The sequence below is a fragment of the Vanellus vanellus genome (assembly GCF_965231255.1).
Source record: "Vanellus vanellus genome assembly, contig: HAP1_SCAFFOLD_35, whole genome shotgun sequence".
Lineage (NCBI taxonomy): Eukaryota > Metazoa > Chordata > Aves > Charadriiformes > Charadriidae > Vanellus > Vanellus vanellus.
The window spans coordinates 436,545-462,398 of record NW_028128889.1 but is presented as its reverse complement, the minus strand read 5'-3'; the positions used below and the strand labels follow the sequence as shown (position 1 = coordinate 462,398).

The 25,854-nt window shown below is 54.2% G+C and overlaps 2 protein-coding genes and 1 pseudogene across 3 annotated transcripts; 2 read left to right on the top strand and 1 right to left on the bottom strand.

Moving 5' to 3' along the window:
* On the bottom strand, positions 1–952 carry LOC309683859 (olfactory receptor 6M1-like; annotated as a pseudogene). The gene has a single exon. The product of its transcript is annotated as an olfactory receptor 6M1-like (transcript).
* A 2,628-nt stretch (positions 953–3,580) lies between these two features.
* On the top strand, positions 3,581–4,519 carry LOC309683858 (olfactory receptor 14J1-like; the record flags this gene model as incomplete). Its single annotated transcript, XM_082499851.1, has 1 exon — positions 3,581–4,519. The coding sequence occupies one exon, from the start codon at positions 3,581–3,583 to the stop codon at positions 4,517–4,519; it is 939 nt and encodes a 312-aa protein (XP_082355977.1).
* Positions 4,520–18,055: 13,536 nt separating this feature from the next.
* Positions 18,056–24,951, top strand: LOC309683857 (scavenger receptor cysteine-rich type 1 protein M130-like; the record flags this gene model as incomplete). The annotated part of the gene is made up of 8 exons (XM_082499850.1): positions 18,056–18,386; positions 20,374–20,688; positions 21,557–21,877; positions 21,963–22,277; positions 22,635–22,949; positions 23,568–23,882; positions 24,648–24,753; positions 24,945–24,951. The coding sequence occupies 8 exons, from the start codon at positions 18,056–18,058 to the stop codon at positions 24,949–24,951; spliced, it is 2,025 nt and encodes a 674-aa protein (XP_082355976.1).
* Positions 24,952–25,854: the final 903 nt, after the last annotated feature.

Genomic DNA, 25,854 nt, shown 5'->3' with positions numbered 1-25,854 from the left:
TTAGACAGAAAAGAAGATTTCCTGTTTCCTGAAGATTATCACACTTCTCTTCAAGCCCACCTTGGGACCATCTTTCATCTGCTGGTTCCTCAGGCTGGAAATAAAGGGTCTCATCAAAGAAGTTATGACAGTTTTGAGAAGGGACACTGCCCTGTTATAGAAAATGTGGTGATCTGAAGGCTGGACAGGCAGGAAGATGCAGCTACTGTAGCCCAAGATGACAAGGATGAAGGGAGAGAAACATGCAGAGAATGCCTTTTGCCATGAGGAAGCTGACTACAACCTAAATATGGTACTAATGATGTACAGGTAGGACCTTGCTGTCATGCCCAGGGAGCCAAGGAGAATGATGCATGAGGCTCTGAAGGTGATCAGCTCAATAATCTGAGTTTCTGCACAGGACACCTTGATCAAAAGCACACTGTCCTAGAGGAAGTGCTCAATACCCTGCAGAAGGGCAGCCTGGCAACCGGGACAGTGGAGACACGGATGGCCAGGAAGCCTGCAGTCCACAAGCCCACCTTTAGGGCTAAAGGTAAAGCTGACTGTTCGTGAGCACAGGCGGCTGAAGAGGGTGGCATATGGCATCATAATGGTCGTAGGACATGACAGCCAGAAGCACAAACTCGGTGCAGCCCAGAAGGCAGAGGAAGTAGCATTGAGTTAAGCAGCCTGCGTAGGAGATGGCTTTGCTCCCTACCAGCAAGTTTCTGATGGCTTTGGCTGGGATGGATGTCGTGATGAAGTTCTCCACACGGGAGAGGTTATAGAGGAAAGAATACATGGGCCTGTGGAGGTCTCCTTCACCAAGAATGAGGGAAATGATCAGCAGGTTTCCCACTAACATCACCAGGTACGAAGGCAGGAGAGTGAATGCCATTGGGCCCTCCTGATGGCAGAGGGATGGGAAGCCCAAGAGGGGGAACTCTGTGAGAGTCGTGTGGGTCAACATTTCTGCGTCTGCTCTGCAAGGAGTAAGGGAGATGGTCAGTGGAGGAAGCAATGCCTCGGGAAGGTAAAAGAGGAGACAGAGCACAAGAACGTAGAATGATGAGAACAGAGATGCATGAAGGCATTCACAGTGACTCCTGAAGGAAAACAGAAGAGGAGAGAATCAACCTAGAGCAAGAAGACACCATTCTATGCACTGATAGCAAACTCAGCATGGGGCTAAGAGCAGGCATCCACTAGAAACCAGCGATCAGGTATTGTGTTTGAGCTCTTTACCCAGGAGTCCCTTTACAGTCAATGGAGGAAAAATAGGCATTTGTCAATCATTCTTACTCTAGTCTATCTTAAACATAGCTTTTGATATGAGATAAAATGCACTCTAGTGAAAGATAAAACAGCTCAGCAAAGTGGCTGAACCTTTTGATTAGGACAGGAATGGAGAGAAGGTGGCATGAAGATGGTGACAAAGGAGGAGGCATGTTGGGAAAACCAGACCCAAGCAGGGAAAAGACAATCTTGCTGTCATTAAAACATTGTCATGACTGTCTTCCCAGTTGTACTTGAACTTTGCCAGGTACGGCAGGAAAAGTTAGTAACAGATTTCTCTTCAGTGACTGAAAATTTTCTTTTTCCTGCTGAAGAACAATTTTGATAAAACTGCCTGACTATAAGAAGGAAAAAAATAAAAGACGACTAAAAAAGCAAAATAGTAAAGGGGGGAAAGAAAAAGAAAAACCAAACCCGAAAATTAAGAGTACAAAAAGATTCTTTAAAGAATCACACAACTTCGTAAAACTTTTCAAAGATTGTTAACAAGTCCCCAGGGAGGCTTTGGCAGTAATGGCTCTCAGAGGGACCCATTAACACTCCAAGAAACTTTGGAGTTAACATCTGACTTCTACTTCTTGAGAGGTTTCTTCAGCTTCCTCTGTGTCTGAGGTTCATGGACTCAGCACCAAAATCACCAGAGAGGTCATTAAAATGCCTTGGGCTGCTCCTCTGCCGCTAAACTGGCCCAGGCTCCTGGGAGGGAGGAGGCTCATGGCAAGTGGGCATGCTGCAGAGAGACAGCTCTGCCCAGGAGGAGCTCCTCTGCAAAGCACAGCAGGGCAGGGTCCAAGGGCAGACGAGCGAGGCAGAGAGGGGTTAAAGGCAGTTGGGAGCGGGAGGACACTGAGAGCTCACAGAGAGAGAAATCTCCACAGCCCCTGACACGGTAAGTCTCTGGCTGTGGGGCAATGCAGCCGCAGCTCCTGCAGGGATCTCCTAAAGCTGCCATAGCCCAAAACCTACGGGATCTCACTGCAGTGTAGAGGAGGAGGACGTGCTCCAGAGCAGGGATCCTCTGCTGCACCATTAGAGGGAATGGGCACGATGGCTGCCTTCTCCCGGGGACGGCGTCAGGGCTGTGAAGGTGTGTGTGCAGGCACAGGTGCCCAGGGCTGTCCTTCTCAGCAGGGTCCCTGCACCCCAGGGGACCGTGTGCCAGGGCAGGGACTCTGCCGCCTGCCAGGGTCAGCACTCAGCCTGTCCAGGGAGCGCCCCACAGCCTGTGGCAGAAGCTGTGGGTCGAAGGATTGACCCCTGGCAGGGCAGGGCAGGGCAGGGTCCTTCTGCTGTGGAGAGGCTGCTGCAGTCAGGTTGGCTCACAGCTCCACATCACCCCAAGACATTTCACAAGGGACTTCTCCAGAAGCCCGTCAAGACAAGGGCTACCTGGGAGTTGTCCTGGTTTCAGCTGGGATAGAGTTAATTTTCTTCCTAGAAGCTGTTGTGGTTTGCATTTGCTATGAGAATAATGTTGATAACACATTTTGTTTTATTTGTTGTTCAGTAATGCTCATAGTAAGTGAAGGACTTTTTCATCTTCCAATAGAAACTGAGAGGGATCATAGGCAGGACAAGCTGGGCAAAGGAACGTTCCATACCATCATGCTCAGTACATAAATGGTGGGTTGGCGGGGAGCAGGAATCAGTGATCACTGCTTGGGATGGGCATCGGGTGGTAAGCAAGTGTATTGTGCCACTTTTGGTTTTTGTATATACTTTTACCATTATTACTTTCTTTTCCATTACTGTTATTTTTAACTGTCTTTGTCTCAACCCATGAGGTTTTTAACCCTTTCTTCCCTCTTCTCCCTACCCTTCTGGGGAGGGGAGTAGGGGCTGGGGAGGAAGGTAGTGTACTCCAGTGTTGTCTTCTCCCCGAGCGCTGAGGAGTGACCTGGCTCTGCTCATATCATTACAGTTTTAAGACATCCAGGACTTTCTTTTAGGTTTTCCTGCAGGAATATGCTGAGCAGCTCCACTTCATTACAAGTGGATGACCGATGAGGTAAAGAGTGAATTTCAGAAGCTGTCACGCCCTTTTCCAAATCCCTGCTGCTGTGGCGCAGGGATGACTCCTTGGGAGCCCACAAGAATCTCCCGAGCCCACAACTTGGACAGCACAAACCAGAGCGCCAACACAGGAGATTCAAAAAGTCCCTGGAAAAAAGGAGAGATGTGATGTGTGTTTTCAGGGGTTGAGGATTTGAAGGGCAGGGAATGGGAAGAGATTTGCTCAGAGCTGCCCTGAGTTGTGAGTGTGCTTTCTCAGTCAGCAGTACCCGGTGAGTGAAGGGATCAGATGTCCAACGGCAGCTCCATCACCCAGTACCTCCTCCTGGCATTCGCAGACACACGGGAGCTGCAGCTCTTGCACTTCTGGCTCTTCCTGGGCATCTACCTGGCTGCCCTCCTGGGAAACGGCCTCATCATCACTGCCATCGCCTGCGACCACCACCTCCACACCCCCATGTACTTCTTCCTCCTCAACCTCTCCCTTGTGGACCTGGGTTACATCTCTGTCACTGTCCCCAAAGCCATGGCCAATTCCCTCTGGGACACCAGGGCCATCTCCTATGGGGGATGTGCTGCACAGGTCTTTTGCTTTGTATTTTTGATCTCATCAGAATATTATCTTCTGACTGTCATGGCTTATGACCGCTACGTGGCCATCTGCAAACCCCTGCACTATGGGACTCTCCTGGGCAGCAGAGCTTGTGTCCACATGGCAGCAGCTGCCTGGGGCAGTGGGTGTCTCAATGCTCTGCTGCACACTGCCAATACATTTTCAATACCTCTCTGCCAAGGCAACACTGTGGACCAGTTCTTCTGTGAAATCCCCCAGATCCTCAAATTTTCCTGCTCAGACTCAGACTATCTCAGGGAACTAAGGCTTCTTCTGTTTAGCAGCTTTTTTACTTTTGCATTTTTTCTTTTCATTGTGCTGTCCTATGTGCAGATCTTCAGGGCTGTGCTGAGGATGCCCTCAGAGCAGGGACGGCACAAAGCCTTTTCCACGTGCCTCCCTCACCTGGCCGTGGTCTCCCTGTTTATCAGTACTACTATGGTTGCTTACCTGAAGCCCCCCTCCATTTCCTCCTCAACCCTGGATTTAGTGGTGTCATTTCTGTACTCAGTGGTGCCTCCAGCAGTGAACCCCCTCATCTACAGCATGAGGAACAAAGAGATCAAGTATGCCCTGAGGAAACTATTGCAATATACTCAATTTCAGCATCAATGAGATAACTGTCTGTCTTCTGTGAGTCCCAGCATATTCACAGAATACAGCAGGATGATCTCTTGTTCATAAGCTTCTCTTTTTCTTTCTTTCTTTCTTTCTTTCTTTCTTTCTTTCTTTCTTTCTTTGTATTTCTTTCTTTTTCTTTTTCATTTTCTATCTTTTGTATTTCGTTCTTTCTTTTTCTCTTTTTCTTTTTCTTTTTCTTTTTCTTTTTCTTTTTCTTTTTCTTTTTCTTTTTCTTTTTCTTTTTCTTTTTCTTTTTCTTTTTCTTTTTCTTTTTCTTTTTCTTTTTCTTTTTCTTTTTCTTTTCATTTTTCTTTTCATTTTTCTTTTTCTTTTTCTTTTTTCTTTTTCTTTTTCTTTTTCTTTTTCTTTTTCTTTTTCTTTTTCTTTTTCTTTTTCTTTTTCTTTTTCTTTTTCTTTTTCTTTTTCTTTTTCTTTTTCTTTTTCTTTTTCTTTTTCTCTTTCTTTTTCTCTTTCTTTTCCTTTATTGCTTCCATCCTTTCTCTGTTTTGCTATTTTTCTCTTGATTCATTTCTCTTTCTTTCTCTCTTTTTTCCTTCGTTTCCTTGTTCATTCACTCAATCCCTTATTCATTCATTGGTTCCTTCTTTCCTTCTTTCTTTCCTTTCTTACTTCTTCTCCTCTATTCTCTCTTTCTCTCTTTCTTCTCTCTTTCTCTTTCTCGCTTTGTTAGACCTGTGGTAATATTATTCCTAATCTCACTTCTTAAGCATTTAGGTGTATTTTCTTGCCCAGTGACCTGGTGTACATGAGGAGACAGATTCCCTCTGTAATTGAAACAAAACAGAGGTGGCAGCAGGAAATCAAGTTTTAAAAACCCTGTTTCTGAAAACTTTCCTGGAGCTGAGGGTGAATCTCCTCTGACTCTGCAGTCCCAGCATGGGCTGTAAACAAGCAGAAGGCCAGGAGTGTCCCGCTGGAGAAGGATTCATGATAACCTGTTGTACTGGCTTTTGATGGGATAATTTTTTTTATAGTGGCTAGTATGGGGATATGTTTGGATTTGTGATGGAAACAGTGTTGATAATATGGGGATGTTTTAGTTATTGCTGAGCAGGGTAACACAGCGTCAAGGCTTTTTCTGCTCCTAGTTCCCTGAGAGCAAGTAGGCTGGGGGTGCACAAGAAGTTGGGAGGGGACACAGCTGGACAGCTGACCCCAACTGACCCGAGGGATATCCCATACCATATGACATCGTGATCAGCAATAAAACCTGGGGAAAGAAGAAGGAAGTGTGGGACGTTTGGATTTATGGCGTTTGTCTTCCCAAGTAACCATTACGCTTTCCTGGAGTTGGCTGAACACCTGTCTGATGTTTGGAAGTACAGAAGCAATTCTTGATTTTGCTTTGCTTACCCACGTAGCTTTTGCTTTACCTATTAAACTGCCTTTCTCTCCACCCTTGATTTTTCTCAGGTTTGTCCTTCCGATTCTCTCCCCCATCCCACCCGGGGGGGGGGAGCCAGGGGCTGTGTGGTTCTTCGCTGCCTACTGGGGTTAAACCATGACACCTCTTTGAAATATCACACACCAGATTTAGCGCAGCACTCAAATGCAGAGGCACTGGAAATGCCCCACGGTCCTACCAAAAGCCCCTTCCTTGGCCATAGGCCCATCAGGAAGTGGAAGCTGGAAAGGGGCTCATCGGCAGTGATCCCTGTCCGTCTGAGTCTGCTTCCCACCCTGACCATCACAGCCAGTGCAGGGGCACCCCGTAGCCCCAGGGCACCACAGTCCTCGCCCGCTAAAGAGCAGCACTTTAGCTCAGGGCCCTGTGGGGAGCATGGGCAGGGGTGCAGAAACAGCCGGCCAAGCCAGCATGGACACACTCACATGGGAAAAGGCTCTCTGTGATCGGGGGTGTCCCAGGAGAGGAGCAAGAGACCATGTGTGTGGAGGGGATGAAGAAAAAGAGCGACCCATGCCCGTGTGTCCAACTGGGGCAGGCTGCTGTGCCGCTGGCAGAGCAGGAGCTGCAAGAGGAGCCCCAGGGCAAGGACACTCCTGCTGTCCTGGGGAGTGGGGCTGGCACAGGGGGGCTGCAGGCTGCTGGTGAAGGGCACCTCCTGGCCTGACAGCAGGAGAGGCACTGAAACAGACCTCTCTTTCATCCTTCCACGTCCAGCCTGCAGCCCTGGGGCTGATGGGGAAGCTGAGACCCCTCTCTGTCCCCAGCAGCTGCTGTGCCCTTCCGTGGGGCTGTGGGCTGAGTGCCCAGCGCTCTGCAGCACCTTGCGGCAGGCACTGCCGTGGGGTCAGCCCAGACTGGGCTGCTCTGCTGGGCTGGGAAGATGGCAGGGGAGGTGGGGAGAGCATGGGAGGGCCTGGGCTGAGCTGGAAAGTGCCTGGGAGAGGAAAATGCCAGTGTAGAGCTCAGCTGTGTGTGAAGAGTGGGTGCACACCACAGTGTTCTCACACAACCAGGCCTTCTGGCAGAGACATGAAGGACCAGAAGAGCAGGACCTGGTCTGTGCCATGGTTCCTGGACACACCAGGGAAGCTGCCCCCAGATTATCGTGACCAACCAACCCCTCACGGCTGCCACTGCCAGCAATAGCCACTCACCTCAGCTCAGAAAGGTTGTTTTTCCCTCCACCGAGGGACACTGAGTGACTACATCAGAAGTTTATTCCTGCATTACAGATATCGGAATACATATTGCGTCTGTGTGATGAGACAAACTTGAGTGAACATAAGTGCCATCAGCCCGTCCTGGGAGTGTCCTCTTGTGGGAAACTGAGTTTCTTGAGATCACTTCAGTGTGTGAGTAACAACCCCTGGTAACCACCACTGGGATGTGTGTCCTTGCATGTAGGTCATAAGGACATAGAGCTATAAGATCACCAAATTGTTCAGATTAAAAGGACCATTAAAGATCATCCCATCCAATCCCCTTGCCACCAGCAGGGACAGCTTACACTAGATCAGGCTGCCAAAAGCAATTTCCAGCATGAGTCTGAACACTTCCAATGATGGGGCATCCACAGCTTCTCTTGGCAACCTATTCCCCTGTCTTACCACCATCATCATAAAATATTTCTTCCTCATGTCCTCTGTTATCCCTCCTTCTTTCTGTTTAAACCCCTCGCCCCTTGCCCTGTCGCTCTCGGCCCTGGTAAAACATCTGTCTTTCTATAAGCCCCCTTCATATCCTGAAAGGCCACAAGAAGGTGTCCCTGGAGCCTTCTCTTCTCCAGGATGAATGACCCACACTCTCTCCAGCCTTTCTTCATGGGAGACATGTTCTCGGCCTCCCATCATTTTTGTGGACTGTGCTAACACATCTACATCTTTCTTGTACTGGGGACACCAGAGCTGGACACAGTACACCAGGTGGGGTCTTGCAAGAGCAGAGTGCATGGGGAGAATCACCTCCCTCGACCTACTGGCCATGCTTCTTTTGATGCAGCTCGGGATACAGTTGGCTTTATGGGTTGCAAGTAGATATCGGAGGGTAATGATCAATTTTTCCCTCACCAGTGTCCCCATTTCCTTCTCTGCAGGGCTGCTCTCAATCCATTCATCCCTGTCTCTACTGATGCTGGCGATTGCCTCAACCAAGTTGCAGGACCTTGCCCTTGGCCTTGAACTTCTTCAGGTTCACATGCCCCCACTCCTGCGGTCGCTCAAGGTCCCTCTGGATGGCATCCCTTCCCTCTAGCGTTATCAACTGCACCACTCAGCTTGCTGTCATCTGACCACCTGCTGAGGCTGCACTCAATCCTACTCTCTATGTCATTGATGAAAATATTCAATAGTACTGGTCCCCTTGAGGGACACCACTTGTTACTGGTTTCCACTTTGCACATTGAGCCATTGACTTTATTGGACACCACCATCCAGCACACTCCTTACCTTTCTACCAGTCCATCCATCAGATCCATTTCTCTCCAATTTACTGTCAAGAATGTTGAGGGGCACCATGTCTAAGGCCTTACAGAACTCCAGGTAGATGACATTACTTGCTCTTTCCTTTCCCACAGATGCAGTCACTCCATTCTAGAAGGCCACTAGATTTCTCAACCATAACATGCTTTTAGTGAAGCCTTGAGGGCTGTCTAGTCACCACCCTGCCTTCCATCGGTTTCGACATATCTTCCAGGAGGACCTGTTCCCTGACTGTACCAAGTACAGAAGTGAAGCTGACTGGTCAGCAGTTCCCAGGGTCCTCATTTTTACCCTTTGTAAAAATGGGCCTGATGGTTCCAGTTTTCCAGTCACTGGGGACTCCGTCTGACTGCCATGATGTTTGAAATATGATGCAGAATGGCTTGAAAACTGCATCAGTCAACTCCCTCAGGACCCTAGGATTTATTGAGTTGGGTCCCGTGGACTTATGTACGTTCAGGTTCCTTAGGTGACCTCAAACCTAATCTTCTGCTACAATGGGAGGGATTTAATTCTCCCAGTCCCTGCCTTGAAGTTCATGGACTTGACAGACAGGGGAGGACTGACTGCCAGGGAAAACTGAAGCAAAAAAAACGGTTGAGTAATTCAGCCTTCTCCATGTCAGCTGTAACTAGTTTTCCTGTCCCATTTCTTAGGGCAGGTACATTGACTTGAAACTTCCTTTTCTGGCCAACATACCCATAGAAGCCCTTCCTAATATTCTTCACATCCCTTGTCAAATTCAGCTCCAGCTGTGCCTTAGCTTTCCTGATCCCCCCCACACACAACCGGGCAGCATCCCTATATTCTTTCCAGGATACATGTCCCTGCTTCCACTGTCTCTGTGTTTCCTTCTTACACTGTAGTTTCAGCAGGAGGTCCTTACTAAGCTGTGCCAGCCTCCAGCTTTGTATGCATGTTTTCTTACACGTGGCAATCAAGAGCTCTTGCGCTCTGAAGAAAACGTCCTTAAAGAGCTGCCAGCTCTGCCCAGCACCTTTGTCTTTGAGGGCAGTTTCCTCAGGGGGCCCATCCACTAGCTCCTTAAAAAACAGAAAGCTTGCTCTCCTAAAATTCAGGCTCCTGATGGTACTCTTCACCAGGCCCGTACCCCTCAGGACTGCTAATTCCACCAGGGCACGATCACTGCATCCCAAGCTGCCATCAGTCTGGACCTCTCTAATTAGTTCTTCCATGTGGGTGAGCAACAGGTCCAGTGACGCTTCTCTTCTGGCCAGGCTGTCTATCACCTCAAGGAAGAAATTATCCTTGACACTCTCCAGGAGTCTCCTGAACAGCTTACAGCTTGTTGTGCTCCTTGTTCAGCAGATGTCAGGAGGACTGAAGTCCCCCAGCAGGATCAGATCCTGCGAGCACGATGCTTCCTCTAGTTGAAGTAAGAATGCGTTGTCACCAGGCTCCCCTGGGGCAGGTGCTCTGTAGGAAACACCAGACACAAGGTTTCCTTTGTTTGCTTGGCCACTGGTTTTCACCCAGAAGCTCTCAACCTGTTCATTGCTGGTTTTCCAAGACAGCTCTGTGCAGTCAATCCAGTCTTTTACATGGAGGGCAACCCCCCGCCCCTCCTTCCTTGCCTGTCCCTCATGAACAGTTTAGAGTCATCGATTGCAGTGCCCCAGTCATGCGACTCATCCCACCCCATTTCAGTGACAGCAATCAGATCAGAGCTCTCTTGCTACACAGGGCTTCCAGCTCCTCCACTTTGTTACCCAGCACACCTGCATTGGCACAGAGGCATTTCAGCTGTGCTATGGATCATGTCACCTTTTTAGAGAAAGATGCCCTAATTCCTTTGAGGCATTTCACAGGGGTTTCCCTGGTGGTTCCTAATACATCAGCAGCCCCTGGCTCTTCTCTGCAAGCAAGAAACTTCACCCCCTTCCCCCACTAAGCCTAGTTTAAAGCTCTCCTAAGAAGTCTTGTGAGCTTGTTGGTGAAGACCGTCTTGTCCCACTTGGTCAGGTGAATCCCATCAGCTCCCAAAAGATCCAGCTACTCAAAGCTCACTCCATGATCACTGAAGCCCAAACCTTGAGTGTGACACCAGCAGCCACAAAGCCAGGCATTCACCTGTTGGGTTTGTCTCCCCCTTCTGAAACCCCTTCCTCTGACTAGGAGGAGAGAGGAGAACACCACCTGTGCTCCTGATCCTTTTAGCATTGCTCTGTGGGACATGTAGTGTCTTCTGGTGGTTCTCAGTTTCCTTGTCGCAATAGCATTAGTCCCTATGTGGAATCGGAGTGAGTGAAAACCTGTAGGGTTCACCAGGCTCAGCAGCCTCTCAATGACATCACAAATGTGAGCTCCTGATAGGCAGCAAACTTCTCTAGAGAGACTGTCTGGAAGGCAAATGGTTGCTTCGGTGCTTCTCCATAAGGAATCCCCAATTACTAATACTTTATGTGCTTTTCTGGTGGCACTGGTTCTAATGCGGGTGGGTGGGTGGATCAACTTTGCACGGTCGGCTTTTCCTGAATCCTGCCAATTATTCACCTGCTCTTCATTCTCCATCCCCAGAGCATCACATCTGCTACACAGGGGCACTTCAGGGGAAGGAGGAAGGTTCCTCCTGCCCTGACCAGAGACAAGGGACCAATCTCCTTCCTCCCAGGACTTACTTGTGTCAGTCAGCCTGAGGTGGAATTCAGGCTTACCCTCCCCTTGGGCAGCATTAAGGCAGGGCTGGTGCTCAGCGTGGCACAGCGCACAGGACCACGCATCCATTTCTCCCTCACGTTCCCGGATACTGCACTGCCTGTTGAGCTCCTCTGGTACCACACCTACTGGTTTGAGTTCTTCTTCCAGCTGGGCACACTTGCAGCTATGATGGCCATTGCTTACTAGGGGGACTTCCAGGTGCTGGAGCTCCATGCAACCTGAGGTCTGGACAGCTATTTCAGTCCTTGGGAGTTCTGTTTTGGTGGAGGTGACAGCATAGGAAGCCTTTAGAGCTTCTGCTTGCATTTCAGCCTCCGCCTTGCACTTGTGCTGCCTGGACACCGTTTTCTTTGAGCAGGACACAGTCTCTTTGAAGTTCCGAGGAAAAATGGCTCCTTTACATCTAAGATGGTAATTCATTTGAAATATGTTGTTCTTCTAATTCTAATTCCCTGGAGACCTCAAGTTTCTGGGTGGGCTTGCACAGCCACCAGCGTGCTGGGGTTACCATCAGGGCTGCAGCCTACGCCTGCCTGGGGAGCAGAGGAGGCAGCAGCCCGACAACGGGCAGAGTGCGCTGCCCTTCTTGTGCAAAGTGCTGGGCAAACTGTCGCACTGCTCCCAGCTGACACCACTCCCTGTTTTCACGCCCTCGTCGTGCTGCTCCTCAGGGAACAGGTATATGTGGCGTCCTGTGGTTTGAACTGGCCGCGGGGGCCAATGCACCGCACAACTCTCGGCTGACCCCTCTTGCCAGACCTGTTGCCTGCCGGCTGGTCCCTCCACACACACAGCCCACAGGTGCCAGGGGCCCAGAGACACCCTCAGGCTCCTCCGGGCACCTCACAAGCCTTGACATCCTCTCAGCATGCCGCAACAACTGCTGCTCCACTGCTGCCACTGCCGCCACTGCCCAACGTTTAAACTCTGGCAGGAGCCATTACTTTCAGGTTGGTGTGGCTATTTAATTCCCAAAGTGCTGCAAATGAAAGTGTCACTGACGGTGATATAAGTTTCAGTAGCTCCAAAGTGGCTGGAGATTGTTTTTTTTTAATAAAACTTTTGTTCTGGCTGGGAGCACCAGTGCCGTGGTTTAACCCCAGACAGCAGCGAAGCACCACACAGCCACGCGCTCACTCCTCCCAGTTGGATGGGGGAGAGAATCACAAGAGCAAAAGTCAGGAAATTCGTGAGTTGAGACAGGAACAGGTGCATAAGTAAAGCAAAAGCCGTGCACGCAGGCAAAGCAAATCAAGGAATTCCCTCACGACTTCCCACGGGCAGGCAGATGTTCAGCCATCTCCAGGAAAGCAGGGCTCCATCACGCGGAACGGTTACTCGGGAAGACAAAACGCCGTAACTCCAGAAGTCCCCCTTTCCTTCTTCTTCCCCCAGTTTATATGCTGAGCACGACGTCATGCGGTGTGGAACATCCCGTTGGTCAGTGGGGGGCAGCTCTCCCGGCTGTGTCTCCTCCCAACCCTTTGTGCATTCCAGCCTACGCGCTGGCGGGGTGGTGTGAGGAGCACAAAAGGCCTCGACTGCGGAGCAACAACCACAAACCTGAGGGTGTTATCAACCACTCGGCAGGAAAACAAGTAGTCCCACCACCTCCCAGCAGCCACAGGGGCCATTGGCCCCGGAAGACTCTCTCTCTTCTGGTCATGTGCTCTGTTGTGATTGGCTGGCAGGACCGGCCGCTCCGTCCAGTTCACCCGGAAATACATCAGACCCGGAAGGCCCTTCCCCTACATGCACAGGGGCCGCCATTGTGGTTTGACCACCATTTTAGGTCAGGGTGCCGCCATTCATGGTAGTGAGCGGCCGTTTTGTTAAACATCATTCTGCCCTGGGATTGGCTAATGGCCATCTTGTGACATCGCAACACCCGCGTGTTCTCAGGCAGCCCCTGTGTTTGGCTGCCTCCTTTCTTTGGCCTAGGAAGAGCTTGGATATAAAATATATACATTTATATTCAATATATACATATATGGAAATAGATGTCTGAAAGGAAGTGTATAATTCTATCAGTAAAATTATTATTTATATATAAATAGGTACAGTATTTTTTATAGATATACTTATATATGTATATACGTATACACATTTCTAAAAAATAAATATTTTTAAAGGTACAGAACTTAATATAATCACAAAAGTATAGTTATGAAATGGATAAAATCTATTTCAATGAAGATTTAATGTACTGAAAAATTAAAGTTTAAGTGTGAGCATAAACAAAAGGAGAAGGCCATGTCGGGGTCCCTCACTTTACCAGGCGGCAGAACACGTACTCACAGCTCTGGGCTGGGGGGGATTCAAGAGGGTGAAGGGGTACCCGAAAGGTGCTGGGGCACGGACAAGCTGGGACATGCCCAGGTACTGTTGCCCCCTCCCTGGAGACCTCCATGGGGCCCCCAGAACAAATCCTGTCAGGTGCAAAGAAGGGCCCATTCCTGTGAGCAGCACTGGGAGGCCCCCACAGCCCAGCCCAGCGCTGCAGGGCGGCCGTGTGGGCTGACTGGGGCAGAGTCTGGGCTTTGAGCGGTGCTGCAAGACACAGGCCATGCTGGCTATGAGAATGGAAAACCAGGACAAAATGCCACCTGCAGAAGAACATGCGCATGGGGTCAAAGCAGAAAAGATGCAAAGGGCCTCCCCAAAAGCACCACGTGCTCGAGGGAAAAGAGCCAATGGGCCAGTGAACTGCAAACTGCATTTTGAGGTGTCCCAAGAAGAAGTTGGGTGGATTGGGGAGCCCCCTTTCCTCAAGGTTGTGGAGGAGATGACAGATCCCTGTCAGACCACCGTGGGGTGCAGGGCAGTGCTACATGTTCTGCCTTGCCCTTAGGTGGATGACCTGATTGACATTTTAAAAAAAACTCCAATTAACTGAGTGAGAGGAGAAGTCAGGAGTGGGCTGGGACTTGTCCACGTCCACCTGAGCCACACCAGCCAAACCCAGTGTGCTGTGTGTATGTCATGTCAAAGGATGGGGAAGGGGGTGCTGGTGGTTGCTGCAAATGCATTGAACAGTGCAGGACCTGCGCAGGATGCAAACGGTATGGAATAAGGGGTCAGATGGTCCTGAGTCTTGCTGGGATGGAGTTGATTTCCCTGATAGCAGATGAGATGGTGCTGTGCTTTGTGCTGGTGGCTAAACCAGTGCTGAGAACACGCTGATGTAGCAATTACTGATGAGTGCTGGCATAGCATCAAGGCCTTCACTGTTTCTCACTCTGTGACACAGTTGGGAGGCTGAGGGAGGGCAAGAGTCTTGGAGGAGACAAAGTCAAGACAGATGATCTAAATGGACCAGAGAGATGATCCATGCCAAACTATTCCTTGTTCAGCGCTAAACCTGTGAGGGGAATTTCTGCAAAGCAGCCATTGCCTGAAGACTGACTGGGCTTTTGTCTGCTGGTGGGAGTGATTGCTTCTCCGTCACTTGTTTCTTTTTCTTTTTTTTTTCCCTCCACTTCTTAAACTGTCTTTATCTCAGCCCTATTTTTTTTGTTGTATTTTTCTTTTTTTCGTTTTGCCCTTCCAGTTTTCTCCCACATCTTGCTGTGGAGGAGTGAGCAAGTGACTGAGAGGGGTTTTAGCTACTGGCTTGGGTCACCCCTAAAGTACGAGCACAGAGCAAATAGGTTGATATGTGCCTCTGAGGTCACTGCTGCCAGAGTGACCAGGCCAAGAGGAGGCTTATGGTTTGTGTAGGAGCTTGTGGGGTCACTTCTTTCCTCCTATCTCATAGGTGAGCAGATAGCAAATAGGTAGATATGTGGTGGTCAGGTCTCTGGTGCCAGAGTAGCTGATAGAGCAGGAGCAAGGCCAGGGCTCTTGTACGAGCCTGTGAGGTCACTGGTGCTTGTGTAGCTGATAGGCAAGAGGGAGACACATGGCTTGCGTATGTACTTGTGATGTCACTCTCGGCTGAGTAGTTGATAAGCCAGGACCAGGTACACAGCTTGTATAGGGGCTTGTGAGGTCACTGGAGCCTGAGTACCTCACCAGGAAGTACATGGCAGATGGGCAGATACGTACTTATGAGGTCACTCTCAGCTGACAGGCCATGAGCTGACCCATGGCTTGTGTAGGTTTTGTGAGATCGTCCTTGCCTCAGTACCTGACAGGCCAGGAGCAGACCCATGGTATGTGTCTGTGCTTATGAGGTCACTCATGTCTGAGTAGCTAGTAGGCCCGGAACAGGCCTATGGATTGTGTAGGTGCTTGTGAGGTCACTGGTGCCTGAGCATGCCAGGAGAAACGTGTTGAGTTGGATATTTTGAGGTACAGGTGCCTGAGAATCTGGTAGGCCAGGAGTAAGCACCTGTCTTGTGTAGGTGTTTGCAAGGTCATTTGTGACCAATTAGCTGATACACCAGGAAGAGGCCCAGGGGTTGTTTAGGTGCCGGTGAGGTCACTGCTGTCCTAGTGTCTGATAGGACAGGAGTAGACCCCTGGGTTGTGTCGGTTGTTGTGGTGTCACTGGTGCCTGAGTTTCTGATAGGTTAAGAGCCAAGCAATAGCTTGTGTACGTGTTTGTGAGGCCACTGTTGTCCGAACACATGATAGGCCAGGAGCAGGTCCATGTCAGGCTTAGATGCTCTGACATCATCAGAGGCTGAGTGGCAGATAGGCCAAGAATATATACGTGGCTTTGGAATGATCTTGTGATTTCACTGGTGCCAGAGTAGCTTTTATGCAAGGAGTAGGCATGCGGTTGTGTGGGTGCTTCTGTTGTCATTAAAAGAGTATTTAGATCCCACCTAAATAGGGCTTTTTGGAAGAACCATCCTCAGCAGAAGCCCATAGTGAGGTCACCATCAGTATAGGCCCTGAGCACACAGCGGCAGAAGGAGGAGAGTGTGAGGTCACTGTCAGTATAACCCATGAGCACACAGCTTTGGCAGGAGGAGGGATGTGAGGTCACGTCACCGACGGCACCCCGTGGCCGTGGGGTCGGTGCAGAGTGGCCGCGTGCATCACAGCGGCATCATGGGGGACGGGAGCTGCCCGGCGGCGTGCCTGCGAGGCCGAAGGAGCAGCCCCTGCAGCCCTGGCTAGAGCAGTCAGGGTGGGGGTGTCTCGGGGGCACGGCAGGGATGTGCCTGGGCACGGCGCCAGGAGGAAACCACAGACTTCCTGCCCGGGCACTACGGGGGGAGCGCGGGGAGCGCTGCGAGGCCACGTGGGCTGTGGGTTGTGCACCTGCAGGCTCCAGCTCCCGATCCGCCCGCGGGGAATAACGGCCCCTCGGTGACACGCTGAGAGTCAGGGACACGTCTGAGCCTCTGGGCTGCATGTCTGCTGCCAGGGCAGGGACGTGTCCCAGCTCCAGCTGCTGCGAGGGACCGACCATGGGCTCTGTGGGGAGGCCTGGACAACCCAGCACTGCTGGGATGGAGCTCTTGCCCTGGCCAAGGCCTTTTCCCGGCTGCTGCTCCCAGCACAAAGGGGTCTGTAGCAGGGGCAGGGGTGGTTTCCTCCCCATCCTGACACAGACCCCTGTGCAGTCCCAGCTCCATGGCTCCCACAGCTCGGGGACAGCTGGACTTTGCCTCTTGGGTTCATGGATGAGGCCAGCGTAAGAGATGCTCAGTGCTCCCGGTCCCCACAGCGAGGTGCAAGGAGTGACCAACTCATATTCCCTCCACACCCAGCTTGTCCCATGACAATCCGCCACCACAGCGACCGTGATACGCGCAGTGGTACATGTATGTCCTTCATATATGGTCATGAACGGCGCTGGAGAAGTTCATTGGAGGGCTGGGCTGTGTCGGAGGGGAGATAGCTCCCGATAATGTCTAAAAAGGTGCTGCTGCTTCGATTGGCTCCTCCCGCAGCTGGGTCGGCATCTGCAGAGATATATTACCCTCCCATCATCGTTGTCACCATGAGTCCCTAGGAGACGTGACAAGGAGTGGGGTACAGCAGGGCTGTGCCATCAGGGATGAGGCTCAGGATGGGAATGGAGGGATTCCTGTCCCCTCTGGTGCTGTGGCTGCTCCTCTGCCTGCAGCTCTGCAGAGGTAAGTGCTGGCTCCCTTTTCTCATAGCCCAGAGCCTTTGGTACCAGTAGGGTCATCAAGATCCCTTTGGGATTTCAGTGCCACTGAAATGAGGGCTAGAAGGTGCTCAAGTCCATGCACTTGAGCATGGGCACAGCCTGTACCTGCTTCCATCTGGGTGGGAGAGGGTATCTCCACTTCCAGAGCTCAAGTGTTTAGGGCAGCCTGTGCCTGGCTGTATTTAAAGCAACTCATCCTGGGTTACCCTTTTGGGACCTCTTGTGCCCCCGTACTGTGCCCCCGAGGCTGACCATGGCTCCAGGCTTCAGGGGAGCCCCAACACCAGGAAGGCAGTTTGTGCCCCACAGAGAACGAGGGTTGTCTGCACCCACAGGTTTTAGAGAAGTTCCTTTCCTTGGGGCTCCCAACAAGCACGGGGGCTGGGCTGACACCAGGGGTGAGGAGGGGACATGGGTTTGGGGGATCCTTGGGATCATGTTGATGTTCCCTGAGGACTGAGAAAGGCCTGGGGGTGGTGTGAGTTTGGGCGGTGTGAGTTTGGGTGGTGCCAGGGCAGGTGGTCGGAACGGGAAGCTGCGAGCCTGGGGGGACAGGGCTTTTCAGGGGTGCTGGGCTGGGGAGGAGTTGGGTGCCCCGTGCAGGGCCTGGAGGCACGATGTGTGGAGTGGTCATGGGAAGGAGGCCACTGGAGTGGGAGGAGGTTCCAAGGGCTATGGGACAGTGAATGGCCCAGCAGGGCTGGAGTTGTGCACCCCCAGCCTGCACAGGCTGTGGGGAGAGGAGGGACCTGCACCCTGCCTACAGACAGCCCGGAAGGGGGAGGGCTCCCACCTGGTGCCGGTGCCTCAGCCTGGGCAGGGGGGACCTCCAGACCTGGAGTCTGGGGCTCGGTGCTCTCCTGACAGGTCCCATGTCAGTGTCTGAAGGTGCTGCGGAGGTGAGGCTGGAAAATGGTGGCGGACGCTGTGCTGGAAGAGTGGAGGTGAAACTCCAGGGCCAGTGGGGGACTGTGTGTGGTATATTCTGGGACATGAATGGTGCTGCAGTGGTCTGCAAGCAGCTGGACTGTGGGTCTGCTCTTGAAGCTCCTCAGTATGGATACTTTGGGGCAGGATCTGGCCCCATTTGGATGTTTGGTGTTAGCTGTCATGGTAATGAGGCTGCACTCTCTGATTGCACAAACACAGAATGGACTCAAAAATTCTGTGATCACAGTTTGGATGCTGGAGTGACATGTTCAGGTATGGGGCCAGTCCATTCCCCACTGTTTTGACCGGGATGGGGGAAGGGGGCTGGATGTGCCCTCAGGGAGCAACAAGGGGTTACTGGAGTGTGTCTGGTCACCCTGCCGAGCTGGGACTGTCATTGCTGGTTTCCCCAGTCCCTGAGGAATGCCCAGTAGGAACCCACCACTGCCTGACCCCCGAGGCAGCTCAGCCCACCCTCTGTTGGTGCCTGGGGCTGGGAGATGAATGGCCACCCTGCTCCGTAGTCTTGGTTGGTTCCCAAATTTCTCCTGTTCATACAGGAGCTGTCTGGCACTGAGGACCATGTTCCCCCATGCCAGAGGCACTGAGAGTAGCTCACATGGCCACCCACAGCCCCAGGGAAGGCCCAAGGTGGCCTGGGAATTCTGAGTTTTGTCCCCTGGAAGACACAAGTCTCCTTAATTGGAGGGGCTGCTCAGAGGAAAGGAGCACTGAGCTTGGGCAGAAGAGCAGGATGGCCCGTGGCCACCTCATTCCTCTTCCAGAGTCACCCCATGAGAGCCATCCCACAGGGAGACAACCCTGTGCAGGCAGTGCCGACCTGCTGCCCAGCCTCTCCTGCCCACCCCAGCCCCTGCCTGCCCTGCGCCACAGGGGTTTGCCAGCGCTTTCTGGCTGTCCTTTGTGCCTGTCGTTGCACTGGGAGCTGGTGTCATCCCAGGGCTGCCCCTCTGCCCGCTCTCCTGCCCTCTCCCAACTGGTGGCCGGGGATGTGCACACCTGGCAGTGTCCTCTGGCACTGGCTGAGGACCCCTCCCTGGACAGGCGCTGGAGCCAGGGGCTGGTGCAGACAGAGACTGCAGGTACACCCGCACCACATCTCTTCCCTCTGGCATGTCCCATCTAATAGCAGTACCCCAACAAAGTGAGAACCACCTGGGCATGGGGTGCTGTTCTGGTGGCTCCAAGGGGTTCCTCAGCCTGGCTCTGAGCTCGGTGGGGCAGAGAAGACCGCAGCAGCCAACAGAGCCTCAGTGCATCTCCTTGGGTTCAAGTTCTCCAGGCGCTGCAGTGCATGTGGCCAATGCCAGGTAGCCCAGGGTCTCCAGGAGAGCATCAGTTCTTCTAAGTGATTCCTGTGGCTGTGGGTTTGGGGGAAAAAACAACCCACAAGTGCTGTGATGATGTCAGAGGAGCAGCAGGGGTTCCCTGGTGTGTTTGTACCATCAGCACCCACTGGGAGATTCTTAAGAGGCTCTTTGGCTGTGACTGCCCCAAGGCAGATGAGGTGGGACATGGTGGGACATGTAACCAAGAGAGGGCTCTGGGAATTCACAGGGTTCTTTGGTCATTCCAGGATTTGTCCAGCTGGTTGGAGGGGATAGCCCCTGCTCAGGACGAGTGGAGATCCGTGATGGGAACCAGTGGAAAACTGTCTGTGACTCAGACTTTGGTCCCAAAGCTGCCGATGTGGTCTGCAGGGATCTGCAGTGTGGCACAGCCCTGTCTGTCCATGAGGCAGCTCACTTTGGAGAAGGGGTTGGTCCCATGTGGAACAGGGAGCTCCAGTGTGTGGGGAATGAATCCCTTCTCGCCTCCTGCCCCACAGGGTCCCCCAGGGACCAGCCCTGCACCCACGCGCATGATGCCGGTGTCACCTGCACACGTAAGGACTCAGGGCAGGCTGTTAACACGGGGGTTGGGCTGAAGACAGGGGATCAGGGCAGGGACTGCGCTGTGCTGGGTGTGAGGACAGGAGGGGTGATCATAGAACTATAGAACGGTTTGGGTTGGGAGGGACCATTAAATGTCATCTAGTCCAACCCCCCTGCAATGAACAGGGACATCTTCAACTAGATCAGGTTGTGGAGGGCCCCATTAGACCTGACCTTGAATGTTTGTCTGCAGCCCTAATGTTGTGCAGAAGGAGGAGAAAGGAAGCGTGTCCGTTTAGCCTCTATTCCACCACCCAAAGGAGCAAAATCACAAACTGCCCCATCTCATCCTTCTCTGTCCCCAGAGTACACAGGGTTCAGGCTGGTGAATGGCAGCACGGCGTGTGAGGGGAGGGTGGAGGTCCAGGTGCTGGGGACCTGGGGCACCCTCTGTGCCTCCCACTGGGATCTCTCAGAGGCCCACGTTCTCTGTCGTCACCTCAACTGTGGATTCGCTGAGTCTGTTCCCAGAGGAGGGCATTTTGGGAGAGGCACTGGCCCCATCTGGAGAGACTCATTCCACTGTGACGGGACTGAATCCCACCTGGGCCAGTGCTTAGTGACCTCACTGGGGATGTCACCGTGCTCTCATGGGAACGCCGCTGCTGTCATATGCTCAGGTGAGTGCTGGGAAAACACTCAATTAACTCCGTTTTCTCCCTACGTGCTACATGGTCTCCCAAAGCAGGGGACGCTGTGGCAGTGCAAGGCGTCACCAGGGGACATCTGGAGCACTTTGCCTGCTCAGACTGACTACTCCACTGTGACAGAGCAGAGGACTGAACAGGGGCCAGTGTCTTTCCCCCTCAGGGCAGCAGCTCCGGCCCTGGGGCCACCGCCAGGCCCAGGCTCCTTTACCTTCCCACAGTGGGATGGGCCAGGGACGTGGCTGTGGAGCTTGTTTCCATCCCTCTGCCTGCAGGCAGCCCTGTCCCACCCCACAGAGAGTCCCACAGAGCCCAATCCCACAGCCAGAGGTGCTGCCCGGGGGCCAACAGCAGCAGCATCAGACCTGGGGGTTAGCTGCAGAGTGGGGCTGGTTTCTGGTCAGCACAGGACCCAAACTTTTCCCATTTGATGGCAAAGGCCCACCTTGCTCTGGCTCCCAGTCCCCCATCCCAAGGGATGCAGATGGGCAGAGACGTGTGGGCTCTGTCCCGTGTCTCAGTAGTGGCCACTTCTGGCTGCTGCTCCCTCCTGCGGGAGCTGCCCCAACTGCCTTGGCAGGGACGTGCTCTGTGGCTCTGCCCCACCAAGAGCAAAGCTGGCGTCTTACTCAGGAAGGCTCGGGGACTGGGAAAGCACCCCATGGAGCCCTGCACAAGGAGCTCTCCTTGGGGGCTGGAGGCAGGCAGGCGAGCTGCTTCTGCAAGGAATTTCCCTTCTGGGCCCCTCTGCAAGGGTGCCAGAGCCTGGAGACATGCTGCAGGCTGCCAGGCTCCCCGATGCCACCAAGGACTGGGGCATGGCTGCTCTCCCCAGGCCCAGATCGCTTTGCATCCTTGCGGCTGGTGGGTGGAGGAAGCCGGTGTGATGGGCGAGTGGAGATCTTCCAGCACGGGACGTGGGGCAGAGTCCTGGATGACCAGTGGGATCTGAAGGAGGCCAGCGTGGTGTGCCGGCAGCTGCAGTGCGGAGAGGCAGAGACAGCCTACAACCCCCCGAAGCCTCAGCGAGGGACTGGTCCCATGGGGCTTCGAGGGGTCCAGTGCGCAGGGCATGAGGCCAACCTGACCCTCTGCAACACCTCCCTGCCTGAGAGTGCACTGGACGCAGGGATTGCCGAGGATGTGGGGGTCGTTTGCTGGGGTGAGTGGCACCGCAGGGCCCCCCAGGCTCTGGGCTGGGTGGGCAGCCAGCCCGTGACGGCAGCTGGGGTTTCTTCCTGCTGCAGGGAGCCGGCGGGTGCAGCTGGTGAACGGGCCTGGGCGCTGCGCTGGGAGAGTGGAGGTCTACTACCAGGGACGCTGGGGGACCGTCTGCGATGACGACTGGGACCTGTCCGATGCTGCCGTCGTTTGCCGCCAGCTGGGCTGTGGAGGGGCGGTGGAGGTGGTTGGCTCCACTCAGTTTGGGAAAGGCTCTGGTCAGATCTGGCTGGATGGAGTGAACTGCTCCGGGGCCGAAGCTGCTCTCTGGGACTGCCCGGCAGGGTCCTGGGGGCAGCACGACTGCGGGCACAAAGAGGACGCAGGAGTCGTCTGCTCAGGTCTGTGCCAGGGGCTGCGGTGGGAGCCCAGTGCCCAGGCAGGCTGGGACGAGGGGAGGGCCGGCAATGGCCGAGGCTGTTACTGGCCACCTCTGAGCCCCTGACAAAGCCCATCCTGGGGACACCCACCCACAGGTCACTTCAGTCCCTTCAGGGGTCCCTGGGGAGCTCAGCTGTCCCTGATGGTTTGCAGGGAGGGCAGGGTTGTCTGTCCATCAGGGACATTTCTCTGCCCGTGGGTGCAAGAGGGACTTGCTGGCCGTTCCTTTGCCTGGCTGAGGGTGTGGGTTGTGCAGAGGCGTCCCTGCTGCCACAGCCCCACACCAGCCTGTTCCCCCTCGGTGCCTTTCCTCCCAGAGTTCGTGGCCCTGAGGCTGGAGAACAGCAACAACTGCTCCGGGCGCCTGCAGGTTTTCTACAATGGGACGTGGGGGAGCGTTTGCTCCAACTCAATGACTCGCAAAACGATGTCGCTGGCATGCAAGGAGCTGGGCTGCGGGGACATACAGACCCTGGAAACACAACTGTCCCCCGGCAGGCTGTCTGGCCCTGCCTGGCTGGATCATGTGGAGTGTGGGGAGAGAAACAGCTCCTTCTGGCAGTGTCTGTCTGATCCCTGGAACCCACAGTCATGTGATGACCTGCAAGATGAGACCCACATCACCTGCAATGGTAATTCTGAGCTACCCGAGCACCAGCTTCTCCCCAGCTCCTGCTCCTTGCTGGGCATGGTCAAACGCAGAGACAGGCTCTGCCGAGGCTCTTTCTTTCCATGCCAGATACTTCTGCTGCTGGTAGCAAAAATGGGACTTCAGCCCTCAGAGCCCCACACATTCACCAGCAGGGGAATTGCCAGCTGGGCTCCCAGCTTTGCCTGGGCAGGGAAGAGGTTTTTGGAGGCAAGGTCTCAGAAGGGAACAGCCAGGGGTCCCAGCAGTGTCCCTTCCATGGGCACCCTGCTGCTGCTGTGAGGTCCAGGGTCCCTTTGGGGCTGAGCAGTCAGGGTCCCTCACACTGCGTGTCCCCTGAGTGACCGGGGTTCAGGTGCTGCCGTAACTGAGGTGGCACGTGCATAACTCAGCCCCGCTCTCTGCTGCACCATGCCCTGCAACAGCCCCTTCACCTCAGCATTTCCTTCTGCAGGGCGTCAGCCAGAATTGCTCCCAGCCCCAACGGCTGCGTGCCCCAGCACCACGAGCTGCACAGGTAGCTGCTCCTCTGCGTGCCCCTCTTGCCTGGCAGGGCTCTGCCTGCTGTCCCGCTGCCCTGGGAGCTCTCTGCCTTCTCCAGACAGGGAGAAGATTCGTGCCGTGGGAGGCGAGAACGGGTGCTCTGGCAGAGTGGAGGTCTGGCACCGTGGTTCCTGGGGGACGGTGTGTGACGACTGGTGGGACATGCGGGATGCCGAGGTGGCATGCAGGCAGCTGGGCTGTGGCCCTGCGGTGTCTGCCCTGCCTGAGGCTGCATTTGGGGAGGGGACCGGCCCCATCTGGCTGGAGCAGGTGGAGTGCCGGGGGACAGAGCTGTCTCTGCAGGACTGCTGGGCCCGGCATGGGGACAGCGGTGCCTGCCGCCATAAGGAGGACGCTGCTGTGCGCTGCTCAAGTAAGTGGCAGGGCTGATGCTCCTCACAAGAGTATCAGCAAGGAGCCGTTTCCCCCATTCGGTCCTGTCATGGCTCCAGAGGTCCTGAGAGCAAGGCCATCGCTGCAGAGCACGGGAGCCTTTTGCCAAGTGGGCAGCAGCTTCTGTGGGGCTGGATGTCCTCCAGCTTCTGCCCGCAGGGCCCTGCAGCCCCCAGGGCCATCACTGGGTTGCATGCTCTGTCCTGCCCTGTGGCCAGAGTAGGGCCGTGGGCTCCTTCCTGGCCACCCTCACCAGCGGTGCAGGAGGGGCAGTTTTGGTGGGAAGTGTCAGGGATGTCTGCACATGCACACGTGTGCACACAAACACACACACACACACACTATGTGACAGAGAGGAGGCTCCCCGGTACCTGCACACCCACCCATCAGCCCTATTCTCCTTCTCCTTCCTTGCAGATGCACCCAGGACGGCAGCACCAACCCCTCGAGCAGGTAACCTGTCCTCCCCACTGGCGCTGGCTCTCCTCGGGCCCAGGCTGTGACCCACAGCCAGAAGGAATGGGCTCCTTTCTGGGGTGTGAATTCTCCCAGGAGGAAGCACCAGGGTAGCAGGGAGGTGGGGAGGTTGGGAAGGAGTGTCATTTACCCAGTAAGGATGGAGCGTACCCATCCCTCATCCCCTGGAGTCCCCTAGTCAAGATGCAGTGGGGATCAGGACTGGGCTGTCCCGGCCCCTCACCTCTCCCAGGCCTGGTACTGCCCTTTCTGTGTTCCTGCCATGCAGATCTCACCCGGGGCCGTCTGAGTGGCAGCGGGAGACTCTCATTGCCCGTCATCATCTGCATCATCCTGGGAGCCCTTCTCTGCCTGCTCCTGGCCCTCCTGGCCGGGCAAGTGCGACGCGCCAGGGCTGGGCGCAGAGGTGGGTCCCTTCCAGGGGAAGATGCCTCCTGGCAAGGCCAGGGCTGGTGTGGGCTATCAGTGAGTGGTAAAGGCAGAGCTGGGGGAATTGGTGTTTCCTACCTGCGGAATGCCATCCTCTCTCTGACCACCCCTGGGCCAGCTCTGTCTCTGTCCGCAGGCTCTGAGAGAGCTCAGGAGCCCTTCCCTGAGGCTGTGTACGAGGAGATTGGTTACAGCCCAGCATGGGAGAAGCAGGCAAGGTTCAGCGGCTCAGGTTGGTGCGCGTCCCTCATTGAGGACACATCTACAGTGCCTTTCCCCTGGTCCCCACCCAGGGTTGACGCCCCCTGCAGCCCCCTGGCCCAAGGTCCCTGCAGCGCTGGGGCTGTGGGATGTGTGGGAAGAGCAGCCAGGTCCTGGTCCCAGGAGAGAAGCTTTCTCCCCACCAGCTCTGCCTGTCCCAGCTGGGGACAGCCCCTCTCTGCCTGCCCCTGCACCCTGGGGGTTACATGAGGGGTGAGAGAAGGGGCTGTCCCAGGGCAGCTCTGGGAGGCCCTTTGAGAAGGGGTTTGTCCCAGGGGAGCAGGGTGAGTCCTGAGCCCTCGTCCCCATGCAGCCGTGGTTCTGGGGGTCCCCCGTCCACAGCAGTGCTGGCCACAAGCCATGTCAGCAGAGCGCACTCCCATAACACCCACTGTGCCTCTCTCCAGGCGCCTCTTCAGAGGGGTCCCTGACCAAGCTGCAGTCCTACCCCGGGGACAGCAGGGAGGAGGATGGTCCGGGGCCAGCCCCAGGTAATGTGGGGCAGGAAGGGGTGGATCTCTCCTCCCTGAAGACATGTGATGGACAGCAGTGTCACTGGGTGTCAGCATCAGAGTTGGAGAGGACATGGGGGGGTCTTTTGTGGGGCTGCCAACAGCAATGTCTGAGCCCCATGTCCCTGCGCGTCCTCCCATCCTCTGCTCTGCAGATGTATCTTCTCTCTGTCACCAGCTCCCCTCTCCTTTCAGACGTCCCTGTCCTGGCCGGAGGTGACCCCGCGGATGGCTATGATGATGCCAGGGAGGTTTCTGACCCGGGGGAGGATC